The sequence below is a fragment of the Natrix helvetica genome (assembly GCF_964273705.1).
Source record: "Natrix helvetica genome assembly, chromosome: 9".
Taxonomy (NCBI): domain Eukaryota; kingdom Metazoa; phylum Chordata; class Lepidosauria; order Squamata; family Natricidae; genus Natrix; species Natrix helvetica.
Window position 1 is genome coordinate 7,706,410 of NC_138560.1, and position 12,398 is coordinate 7,718,807.

The 12,398-nt window shown below is 41.3% G+C and overlaps 1 protein-coding gene across 1 annotated transcript in view; it reads left to right on the forward strand.

The window, feature by feature from the left end:
• Positions 1–212: 212 nt before the first annotated feature.
• ATP4A (ATPase H+/K+ transporting subunit alpha) overlaps positions 213–12,398 on the forward strand; it is a gene marked incomplete at its 5' end in the record, with an annotated part of 43,543 nt that continues 31,357 nt past the window's right edge. The window contains one exon of the mRNA XM_081961667.1: positions 213–560. Coding sequence (XP_081817793.1) covers positions 213–560 — 348 coding nt within the window. The remainder of the gene's footprint in view (positions 561–12,398) is intronic.

The following is a 12,398-nucleotide window of genomic DNA, read 5'->3' on the forward strand; positions in this document are numbered from 1 at the left end:
AACTGCATTATAAGGTATCGCATCAAGCAAACAAGAGAAGGCTTGCCAAGAACAGAAGCAAGAGTTGGAAAACAGGCATTGGGTACCATCAAGGAGAAAAAGCTAAGCAGATTCACTGCGGGGCAGTTGAAGTGGAAGACAATCAGAAGCCAAGATAGGACTCACTGGCCGTGACAAAAGAAAGAGGGAGAGAGAGAGAGCAGCTCTACATGATGACCAACCCAAGCTATGAAACCCATATTCCTGTCCCCGCAAATCCTTCTCCTTATCCTGAACAAAAACCTCATGAAGAGTCCAATGCACTTAAATTCCACGTTGAACCACCATCTTCGCTGGACTATGGGGCAGCTTCCTCAATGCCGCCGCCACCACAGTATCAGATGTACCAGGATCCACTGTCTGCAAAGCCCCAACAAGATCTATTTGTTGAGTCTCGAGAGGATATCTTTATTTCACATGTCCAGACCACCAGTGAGCCTGACTATCTGCGCTACTCCATCTGCACCATGTTCTGCTGTTTCCTACCCTTTGGAATTGTGGCTGTGATTTATTCCATAAAGGTGAGTTGGTGGTCATGGGTTTATTCTGTAAAGGTAAGTTTCTCTGGGAACAGAAGCTGCAGGTAGCAGGGAGCCTGGACTTTTTTCCCCCTGAAGTTCCTCTTAGTTATATTCGGAAAAATGAAGGGGACAGAATCATATTGGTTTAAAGTAGGTGGGCTCTAGCTTGTGGAACTCATCAAGAGCCCCTTTTGTAGCTCCAGGACCATGTGATGTTCCTCAGGGGCTGCATGGCTACAGGGAAGGAGATTAGTAAGGGGACAAGTAAGAGAATGTAAAGTAATGGCATTTGCAGAGGAACAGACTATGTGACATCATTGTATCTTCACTTAGGATTAGTTGCCTGTTTTTCCTTCTTATAGTATTCATATTCAAAGCCTCATTCATTCGTTTGTTCGTTCATTCATTCATTTCTATTCTGCCAAATGTTGTAAATTATTTGCAGATGCTTTTCCTCTAGGAGCTCAACATGGTAAGGACAGGAAGGGTCTCTATTTTTCATCCCTACTGGTACCATGCACCCCTTTTGAAGTAGCTTGAGTTGAAAGAATGAATGGCACAACTTTATCCAAATAACATTTGATCAGGGGGAAATTGAACTTCAGTACTTAATCACTAGATTGATAGATGATGGATAGATGGATGGATAGTGGGATAGATATAGATAGATAGATAGATAGATAGATAGATAGATAGATAGATAGATAGATAGATAGACAGACAGACAGACAGACAGACAGACAGACAGACAGACAGACAGACAGCTAGATAGCTAGATAGACAGCTAGATAGATAGAAGGATGGATAGGTAGGTAGGTAGGTAGGTAGGTAGGTAGGTAGGTAGGTAGGTAGGTAGGCAGGCAGGCAGGCAGGCAGGCAGGCAGGCAGACAAGAGAGTGGGGAGAAAAATGGAGAGAGGGGAGAAGGAAGGAGGGAGACACACACACACAGACAGAGAGAGAGAGAGAGAGATAATAGATATAGTGGCAATATAGTATATTTTGAGAAGGTAGTGATATATTTTGATGTATCCTTCCTATTAAGAAAAGTTGAAGCTCAGAACTCATTCTGCTTGTTTCACCTACTCTTTTTCACTCTTGCTTGATGAATAAGGGGAGAGGGGGTCTTCACATATCTGTGATTAACTTTGTCTTACCTGACTTGATTCCCATCCCAGAATTATCTAGTCAAGACTAAGGCTTCTGACTAATCTTGTGATCAGATAAAAGGATCATGAAGTCTTGGTGCTAGATTTTAATCAAAATATTGCCACTAAGCTGAGATTCTGCATAGGCTTGAGCTCAGAGGTGTGTATCCATGGCATATGGGTCCCCCCACAGCTTGAAACAAGGCTCCCAAAGGGAGAACACCCTAATTAATATGTTATGCTTTCTTGTCTTTCTATTTAATTTCTACCAGAATTAATATAATACAATACAATACAATAGCAGAGTTGGAAGGGACCTTGGAGGTCTTCTAGTCCATACCGTTTCAGACAAATGGCTATCCAACATCTTCTAAAAGACTTCCAGTGTTGGGACATTCACAATTTCTGGAGGCAACTTCTGTCCCACTGATTAATTGTTCTAACTGTCAGGAAATTTCTCCTCAGTTCTAAGTTGCTTCTCTCCTTGATTAGTTGTCATCTGTTGCTTCTTGTTCTACCCTCAGGTGCTTTGGAGAATAGTTTGACTCCCTCTTCTTTGTGGCAACCCCTGAGATATCGGAAGGCTGCTATCATGTCTCCCCTAGTCCTTCTTTTCATTAAACTAGACCTACCCAGTGCCTGCAACCGTTCTTCATATGTTTTAGTCTCCAGTCCCCTAATCATCTTTGTTGCTCTTCTCTGCACTCTTTCTAGAATCTCCACATCTTTTCTACATCGTGGCAGTCAACTAATTATATCTCTCATCACATAATGTATCATATGTTCTTGTTGACATTTTAAAGAGGGTAAATAACATGCATTGATTTGTGTTACCGTGATCTAACAATAAATAATCCTTTACAAATCTAAAAAGGCTTTTTGTGAGCTATTTGGGGTTCAGATGATATATAACCAACTTTACTGTTTCCAAAGTATATTCTTCCAGAAAAGTTCTGTGCCATCTCTAAAATATTAATCAGAAAATATTATTTGCCACAATTATCGTAAACTGTTCTGAAGATAATTTAAAACATACAAGCTACCATGCATTTAGGCATTACTTCACCTGCAGTACTGTACAGGTCATCCCGAAGAAAGAAATTAATAAACTGTTTGCTTTTCTTGCTTCCAATAATTCTTCACTGACAATGGTGTCATCCCATTGTCCTTCTTAATTCAGCCTGCAATGGGAAAGGTTTCTTGTAAAATATTAGAACCATTGGTGCTTTATTAGATCATCTGCCACCTTTAGGTATATAAATCACCTGGAGCTAATTTTTTAAAAAACTATGGTCTAGAATGGAAAGAATCAAGATCACATGAAGTGTTAACAGCACTTTATAATGCCTTGCTAAACCCACACTGCATCCAGTTTTGGTTGTCACATTGTAAAATTCTACGAGAGGACAGAGAAGAGCAACAAAGATTATTAGGGGACTGGAGGCTAAAACGTAATTTTTTAAAAAAAGAGTTGCTGGAATTGGGTGTGTCTAGTTCAATGAAAAGAAGAACTAGGGGTGATATGATAGCAGTGTTCCAATATCTCAAGGGCTGCCACAAAGAAGAGGGAGTCAACCTATTCTCCAGAGCACCTGAAGGCAGGACAAGAAGCAACAGATGAAAACTAAAAGAGAAGCAACCTACTGTAGAACTAAGGAGAAATTTCCCAACAGTTAGAACAATTAATCAGTGGAATGATTTGCTTCCAGAAGTTGTGAATGCTCCAACACTGGGTGTTTTTAAGAAGAGGTGGGGCAACTATTCATCTGAAATGCTGTAGGGTTTCCTGCCAGAACAGAGGGTTGAACTAGAAGACCCCCAAGGTCCCTTCCAACTCTGTTATTCTGTTCTGTTTTCTCTACTAAAAGAGCTTATGAGTTTGGCCCTGGTAAAAGTTATTCCTAACATCATACAGTATATGCTCAAAGACATCTAGTTCATTAATTCTAGGATATGTTATCTTCCTGAGCCAGAATTTGATATCTGGTTCCAGTCAGAGGACCTCAAGATTCTAGTTTGGAGCAAAAATTAAATCCTTTAAGCTTGAGATCTAAGTAAGCTTCATCATGAGCCATGGTGGTGCAGTGGTGAGAGTGCAGTACTGCAGGCTACTTCTGCTGACTGCCGGCTGCCTGCAATTTGGCAGTTCGAATCTCACCGGGCTTAAGGTTGACTCAGCCTTCCATCCTTCTGAGGTGGGTCAAATGAGGACCCAGATTGTTGGGGGCAAGAGGCTGACTCTGTAAACCGCTTAGAGAGGGCTATAAAAGCACTATGAAGCGGTATATAAGTCTAAGGGCTATTGCTATTCCTATCTTGCAAGGCTTGTGTCAACCTATCACATAATAGCAATGTGATAATACCTGACAAACAAGATGGGTCGACTTTCCAAGTCAGCTGATCTCGTTCCACAACTTATTTCTGGGGATGCTTCTCAGTTTTCAGCTGCTCACCAATCTGATTCTTATGTCTTTTTCTCTTCAGACTCAAGAATCCAACCGAAACGGAAACTACACAGCCGCCCGAGAAAACTCCAGGCTGGCCCGCATATTTATCTATTGTGCAGTTGGGGTTGGTCTCGTTGTGTGGATTCTGTACACCATCTTAATGTTTCGTCGCTTCTAGGCTTCCAACTATGCAAGTGAAGTCTGTTAGAACATCAGGCATTCCATGAGGCTCTTACCACACAGCTTTACCCCATAGCCCCAGTTGGAGGTAACGTCGTTGGCATCATTCCCTTCATATGCACATGAAGTGACTTGATGATCACCAGTGGAGCATGAGAACTTCAAAGTCTTGCACATGAGCCAACTTTTAACATTTGTGAAAGTTCTCCCTAGCAGTAACCCATCCACATCAAGTGATAAATGTCATGTGGGATGCGACTCTATGGTACCAAAGGATCTCCAGAAGAAGGTCATAGGATGGTGGTGGATAACCTTTTTCTAAATATGTGCCAACGTGTGTGTGCACACTAGCACATGTGTGCGTGCCCACCCACCTATGCATGTGTGAGTGACACCCCTACACATGTGACCCACACACATGGGGGGGGCAATTTTTGCCCTTCCCAGGCTCCGGAGCCTTTCCTGAAGCCTGGGGAGGGCAAAAACTGCCCCTGGAAGGCCAAAAATCAGCTGGCCAATGCACGCATGTGTGCGGGGCTGAGGGCTGCCATGCTGGCAAATATGGCTCCGTGTGCCACCTGTGGCACGCATGCCATAGGTTTGCCATCATGGTCATAGGAGGTCCATTGGCTACCTGGAACGATCACTTTAGCCAGGGTTATTAGTTTGTTTCTTACATGGATATAATTTATATTTCTATGGGTTTTCCTCTTTCTTTTTTTTATCACCAAGACAACATTGGTATATCAGACTGGGCGTTTTGTTCAATGAACTGATGAATTACCTTCATATTGTCCAGGAGAAAAAAATGGAATGGCCTTAATGTGAGTTTCAGCAAGTAACAGAATATTTTTTTTTCATTCATCCGACTTTTTTTTTTTTCATTTTATTCTGGAGTTGGCCTTTAAATGGTGGGCTTCAAAATGACATTTGAATTAACTTATGTAAGTTTAATTGCAATCAGTTAAATTAAATATCTCCTACATATTTAAGCATTTCCCTTCTGGCCCTGTAACATTTCAGCACTGACATTCCCAGAGGTTTTCAGAGCTGTCTTCAAGGATGCAACCTAGTGAGGAAATTAAATTTCCTGAAGATGTTTGGGATTACAGCTTGCACGATCCTGAGCCATCCAAATATCTGGACAGGTCCCGCCTGCTCTCTAGGGCTCCTGTCTAGCCAGCCAACTTCCTTTACTCAACTGTAATTCTCCTCCATATTTCATAGATGAAAACAAGAGATCTTTTACCTTGATCTCTACGTGGCTTGACCCCTTAAGATTCATGCAAATGAGTGAGATCTGGGCCTGCACTTGAATTGGGTTGATTCTGCAAGAGGTTTTCATCAGCTACTGAGCACTTCTTGGTGCCAAATCAATCAATAAATCAATGCTGTAAAACTGCCGTGGTTTTTATTTTCTTGTACATTTTCAATGAGTTGCTTAGTTTCACCCAGTCTATATTTGTACTTTTGGTTTTTCTTGCCAAAGTGTAAGATTTTATCTTTCTCTACATTGAATTTCATTTTGTTAGATAGGGCCCAGTGTTCAAACCTGTCAAGATCCATCTGGATCTTGAGCCTATCTTCTAGGGTGTTGGCTATTCCTGCCAGCTTACTATCATCTGCAAATCTGATACGTTCCCCTTCTATTCTCTCATCTAAGTCATTTATGAAGACATTGAAGAGTACTAGGCCTGAGACGGAACCTTGTGGTACACCACTGCTTACTTACTTCTATGTAGACATAGAACCATTAAGGACTACTCGTTGAGTTTGTCAGCCAGTTAAGAAAACATTTGGTGGTGATGCTATCTATCCCTCGTTTCTCTAGGTTACCAAAAAGTAGGTTATGATCTACTTTGTCAAATGCCTTGCTGAAGTCTAAGTATATTATGTCCACAGTATTTCACTGGTCTACTAATGTAATCCCTATGTTGGAGAATGAAATAAGTTTGGTCTGGCATGATCTGTTTTTAACATAAACCATGCTGACTGTTATTACTTTACTCATTTCTAGATGTTGGCAGGTCTATTTTTTAATTATCTTTTCCATTTTTATTATCTTTTATTATCTGCATTGCCACACGCAGCTTGGGGTGCTTAAGGAAGTCACAATAGTCGCTAGGTTATTTTTCATACAGGAAATCTTACTCTGAAGTTTTCCTACCACACCATAAATTAAACATTTGACAGCTACTGCAGTTCTTGCAGCCAAAGACAATATTGCAATATTTGCTACAAGGCAATTTCTGGTGCTCTCTGAGTTTCGTTTCTTTCTTGCGAACGTTTCATTACCAAACTAGGTAACAAAATTTTCCTACCTTTATTTCTTGGCAAAATAGGGTCACTTTCCCCCAGCTTCAGTCTTCCGTTTGGAATATCCCAATTACTTCATTACCCTGGGAAAAACCCATGGCTTTTATTTTTTTTAGGTGTTTTCCAGTTGATTTTTGACTGATGGGAAAGTCACTGCAGTTTTCTTTCAGAAGTGATTTGCCCTTGCCTCTTTCCTAGGGCTGAGAGAGACTGACCGGCCTAAGATCACCCAGCTGACATTTTGCCTAAAAGAACTAGAACTCATGACTTCCCAGTTTCTAGCTGAATGTCTTAAGTTTGATGAGAATTTTTATTTAATTTTATTTATTTATTGGATTTTTTATCCCGTCTTTTATTATTTTTAGCAATAATTCCAGGCAGCGAACATACCTAATACTCTTTCCTCCTCCTCGTTTCCCACAACGATAGCCCTGTGAGGTGGGTTGGTCTGAGAGAGGGTGATTGGTCTAAAGTCAACCAGCTGACTTTCATACCTAAGACAGGACTAGAACTCATAGTCACCTTGTAATTGGCCCAATATCATCCAGCCAGTTTTCATGCCTCAGGCAGGTGCAAGAACTCCTGGCCTCCTAGCCAAGTTTCCAGCCAAATATCAATACCTTAAACTCAATGAAAATATTTTATTAATCTTTATTAGATTTTTATCCTGTCTTAGTTTTTTTATATATAAAAATAATTCAAAGCGGTGAATGCCTAATACTTTTTCTTCCTCCTATTTTCCTCACAATAACAACTCTGACAATTGGATTGGACTGAGAGAAAGGGGAATCACCCAGTTAATTTTCCACGCTTAAAGTGGAACTAGAACTCACAGTTTCCTGGTTTCCAAGCCAGACCCTCAAACGCTACACCAAACTCACTATTATATATTGTAAAAGGAACCAATTGGGGGAGGTTTATTCTGTCAAAACTTCCTGTAGGAAGTGAAGAACATCTTCCTGCAGGGCAAGGGTCCCCAAACTCTTCAGCACATTGATTCCTTCAAGTAACAGATATTTTACGATTCGTAATTTTATGTCGGCTTGATATGCTTGAGGATTCCCCACCCCAACAAAGAAACAAGGCTTCTGAAAGAAGACATGGAGTCCAACTAGTGTTTCTTCACTGAGGTTTTTTTTTTCTTTACACACTTAAGGGCACCGATGCACCGATGTGTCCACAGCAGAGTCATTGCTTCGGTTGCAAAGCCCAAGTAGATGGTCTTCTTGGAGGGATGACAAGCAAGTTCCCACCCTTCAAGATATGACTCTGGAGCAATGCAAACTGTACATGTTGAGCTGCAGTTCCAAAAGCAAGTTGGTGCATATGTTTGTTTTCCTTTGTACACTAATGCTGCTCCTTCCCTATCTCTCCTTCCTGCTTCGTAAGGTCACCCGTTGATAAGACTGGGAAACATTTTCCAAAGGACTTTGGCTTTGATAAGTGGAGATCGGCTGACATGTCGGAGCTCCCGGGAGTTTTAATGCAAGGTCTTATCAAGGTGCTCTAGAGAAGGGTGGTTAGGATGCAAAGGCCCATGGGAAATCCATGGAGAAAGCCTTTCTCTCCAAATACAATACAATACAATACAATACAATACAATACAATACAATACAATAGTAGAGTTGGAAGGGACCTTGGAGGTCTTCTAGTCCAACCCCCTGCCTAGGCAGGAAACCCTATACCATTTCAGACAAATGGCTATCCAACATCTTCTTAAAGACTTCCAGTTTTGGGGCATTCACAACTTCTGTAGGCAACTTCTGTCCCACTGATTAATTGTTCTCACTGTCAGGAAATGTCTCCTCAGTTCTAAGTTGCTTCTCTCCTTGATTAGTTTCCACCCATTGCTTCTTGTTCTACCCTCAGGTGCCTTGGAGAATAGCTTGACTCCCTCTTCTTTGTGGCAACCCCTGAGATATTGGAAGACTGCTCTCATGTCTCCCCTAGTCCTTCTTTTCATTAAACTAGACATACCCAGTTCCTGCAACCGTTCTTCATATGTTTTAGTCTCCAGTCCCCTAATCATCTTTGTTGCTCTTCTCTGCACTCTTTCTAGAGTCTCCACATCTTTCCTACATTGTGGCGACCAAAACTGAATGCAGTATTCCAGTCTGGAAATGGGCCTGTTTTTAGCTTCCAGTGGGAGAGGCTGTTTTGGCCCTCCTGGAGGCTTGGAGAAAGCCTCCAGAGCCTGAGGAAAGTGAAAAATGGGCCTACCGGAAGTACCCGAAAGCCAAAAATGGGCAAAAATCTCTCCCTCCCGCTGCCATGGTGCAAGAGGCTGAGTAGGCCACGCCCACCATGGCCACGCCCACCCAGAAACCAGGCATGGAACTGATTGCTAACATTTTTCAATCCCACCCCTGGCTGCCCCTATCTCAGTTCCCTATTGTGCCTCTATGGCTTCCGTTCCATTACCGCAGTCATCTGGCTTCCTGCAAAGGAAATGAGCAACAAATCAAATTTGATATACTTTGACATTTATGTGGGATGAAATGAGAGGATACAGCTGCCAAAAAAGCCAACACAGTTCTAGGCTACATAAACAGAGTGATAGGATCAAGATCACGTGAAGTGTTAATACCACTTTATAATGCCTTGGTAAGGCCAGACTTGGAATACTGCATCCAGTTTTGGTCACCACAATATAGAAAAGATGTGGAGACTCTAGAAAAGTTCAGAGAAGAGAAACAAAGATGATTAGGGGCTGGAGACTAAAACATATGAAGAACGGTTGCAGGAACTGGGTATGTCTAGTTTAATGAAAAGAAGGACTAAGGGAGACATGATAGCAGTCTTCCAATATCTCAGGGGTTGCCACAAAAAAGAGGGAGTCAAACTATTCTCCAAGGCACCTGAGGGTAGAACAAGAAGCAAACGGTGGAAACTAATCAAGGAGAGAAGCAACTTAGAACTGAGGAGAAACTTCCTGACAGTTAGAACAATTAATCAGTGGAACAATTTGCCTCCAGAAATTGTGAATGCCCCAACACTAGAAGTCTTTAAGAAGATGTTGGATAACCATTTGTCTAAAATGGTATAGGGTTTCCTGCCTAGGCAAGGGGTTGGACTAGAAGACCTCCAAGGTCCCTTCCAATTCTGCTATTGTATTTGTATTGTATTGTATTGAGACTACTGCCAATACACCACTCCTGTTAAAGACAACTGAAGGCCACCTCGCTCATGATCGGGACGAGATGAAGACAACATCTTCCAATACGTGGAAGGAAAAAAATGTGCCCTGTTTATAATGTCCTTCACTTCTGCAATAGACTCAGAAATAGAAATAAATATCTCAAGACGGCAGGCAGGGAACTGTGATCCAAATTATGCCCCTTTTGTAGAGGGTGGGGCTTTTATCCCAATCCTGTAACTTACAGATTTTTGACATGGTCACATCCCACACCCACCGTAGAAGCTGTGGTTCCATAAAATTAATATGGGAAGGGAAACTTATATTTAATCTTACATGTTTGGATAGCAGTAAGGATTGTATTTGCACAGTATTGGGAAAAATGAGGAAACTCTGAGAGGAGGAGAAGTAGTAATTAAAAAAAATATTAGACTGTGCAGAAATGCACGGATAAAAGAAAAAGAAGATACAGAGTATTTTCAAACATGGGACATTTTATAAATGGTTGAATAACAGAGGTAGAAATAAGGAGCAGGGAAAGTACTATTATGTAAGCAGATTGACCCAGACAATACACTGTTCACAAAGCACTTGTGTATATTAAATGAAAATGTATAAATAAACTTAGAAAAAATAGCGAACAGCTCAAAGAGTATATCTCATTTTATGCCCTAAAATGCTTCATCCAAAAAAATGCATAATTGCCTTGGAAAGATCTAGATTTCATTTAACTAAATGGGAAGTGAAGACATATTGCCCAATTGCATTTGATCCTTGCAACAGATGTCAAATTGTGTGTTATTACTTGACTTAACCACATCTATTGACTAGCTTTGTTCCTGCTTGTGGTTTGGGTTATTGCAACGGTTACACAAGATCTTTTCTGGAATACTCTTGTGTCAGAGGGTGCAAATGCTTCATTATATTGTTATTGGAAAGAATGTTATTGGTTTCCTTCCAGGAAGGGCCTTCCAGGTGAGATGTTTTCTTTGGAATGGCCCTTGTACGTACGGGAATGTCACAATGACGTCCTCATCATCCTCGTCTGATGAAAAGAAGACTAGGAGTGACAGGATAGAAATGTTCCAATATCTCAGGGGATACCACAGAGAAGAGGGAGTCAAGCTATTCTCCAAAGCATCTGAAGGCAGAATAAGAAGCAATGGGTGGAAACCAACCAAGGAGAGAAGCAAATTAGAACTGAGGAGGAATTTCCTGACATTGAGAACAATGAATCAATGGAACAACTTGCCTCCAGAAGTTCTGAATGCTCCAACACTGGAAGTTTTTAAGAAGCGGTTGGATAGCCATTTGTCTGAAGTGGTGCAGGGGTTTCCAGCCTAAGCAAGGGGTTGGACTAGAACAGGGGTTAGCAACCAGTGGATCTGGAGCCACATGTGGCTCATTTATCCCTCTGATGCTGCTCCCTGTTGCTCAAAACCTGCATCACAACCACCAATGGGTGACATCCGCTGACTCACAATTATTGAGCTTTTCGACTCCCAGTAAGTCAACCATGGATAAATCCAAGAAAAGTTTCAGAAGAAAAAAGAACGTTTAATTCAACTACATATGCTAGTTTTGTGGCCGCTCAGGAAATAGTCAGGCACGGGAAGGGTTTTGTAGCTCCCGGTGTTTTCTTTTCTGTGGGAAACGAGGCTCTTTGACTGCTCAAGGTTGCCAATCTCTGGACTAGAAGATTTCCAAGGTCCCTTCCAACTCTGTTATTCTATTATTCTATCACATTATATAAAAGGGTTTCAAATAGATTTTTTAAATGGCTCTGGGTTGAATGCCTTAGTTTTTCAAAGCACCATTTCATTTATAAAATAATTACTTTATTGAGTGCAATTGCCTTCAGAAGCTGTTTCTAGGCTGCCAACTGAGACCTTACTGGCCAATATAGAAAGGAATTGGGGGGGGGGGGAATACTAATATCAAATTCTTTTATTTTTAATGTCTCATTTTATAAACCTTCCACTTTGGATACCTACTTCACCCAGATTGCAATTGGACAATCGTTTTGTCTAATGTACACAGTATTCCTCTTCATAAAATGCATGAATGCACAATTTTCATGCCTAGAGGCAGTTTAACACAGACTTTTCTATATTAATATTCCTTTGGAGAGAGGGAGAAGAGTTACTCTGGGCTATTTGGAAAAGCACGAACGATAAGTGACGGCTAAGGTTTGGTTTGGACGTTGGTTTGAAAACGTAAAATTTGATATGTCATATTTACTTATTTATCTACTAGCTTTTTTTTTTGTTTAAAAGAAAGAACAAGGCGTCCTTTCGCATTTTTCCCCTTCAAGTTCGCAGATGCCTAGGTGTGCTTGGTGCAGGAGGAGATATTGTAAAAGGGGCATTCCAAGGTGGCCTTTAGCTGGATGGCTGGGTGTGTGTGTGTATGTTTGTGTGTGTGTGTTTCTGTCCTCTCTTACAGGGCTGTCTCCTCTTGGTGTGTGACTTCAAAAACACGCAAGCAAGACCTGGCTGTAGGGTGCATGGAGCCACCCCTCATTCTTAGAGGAGGTTGGCAGCCACAAGAATTTATAAAAGGGAGTTTATAAAAGTGTCGTCCGTTTACTCAGTTGCAGAGTCCGGCATCTC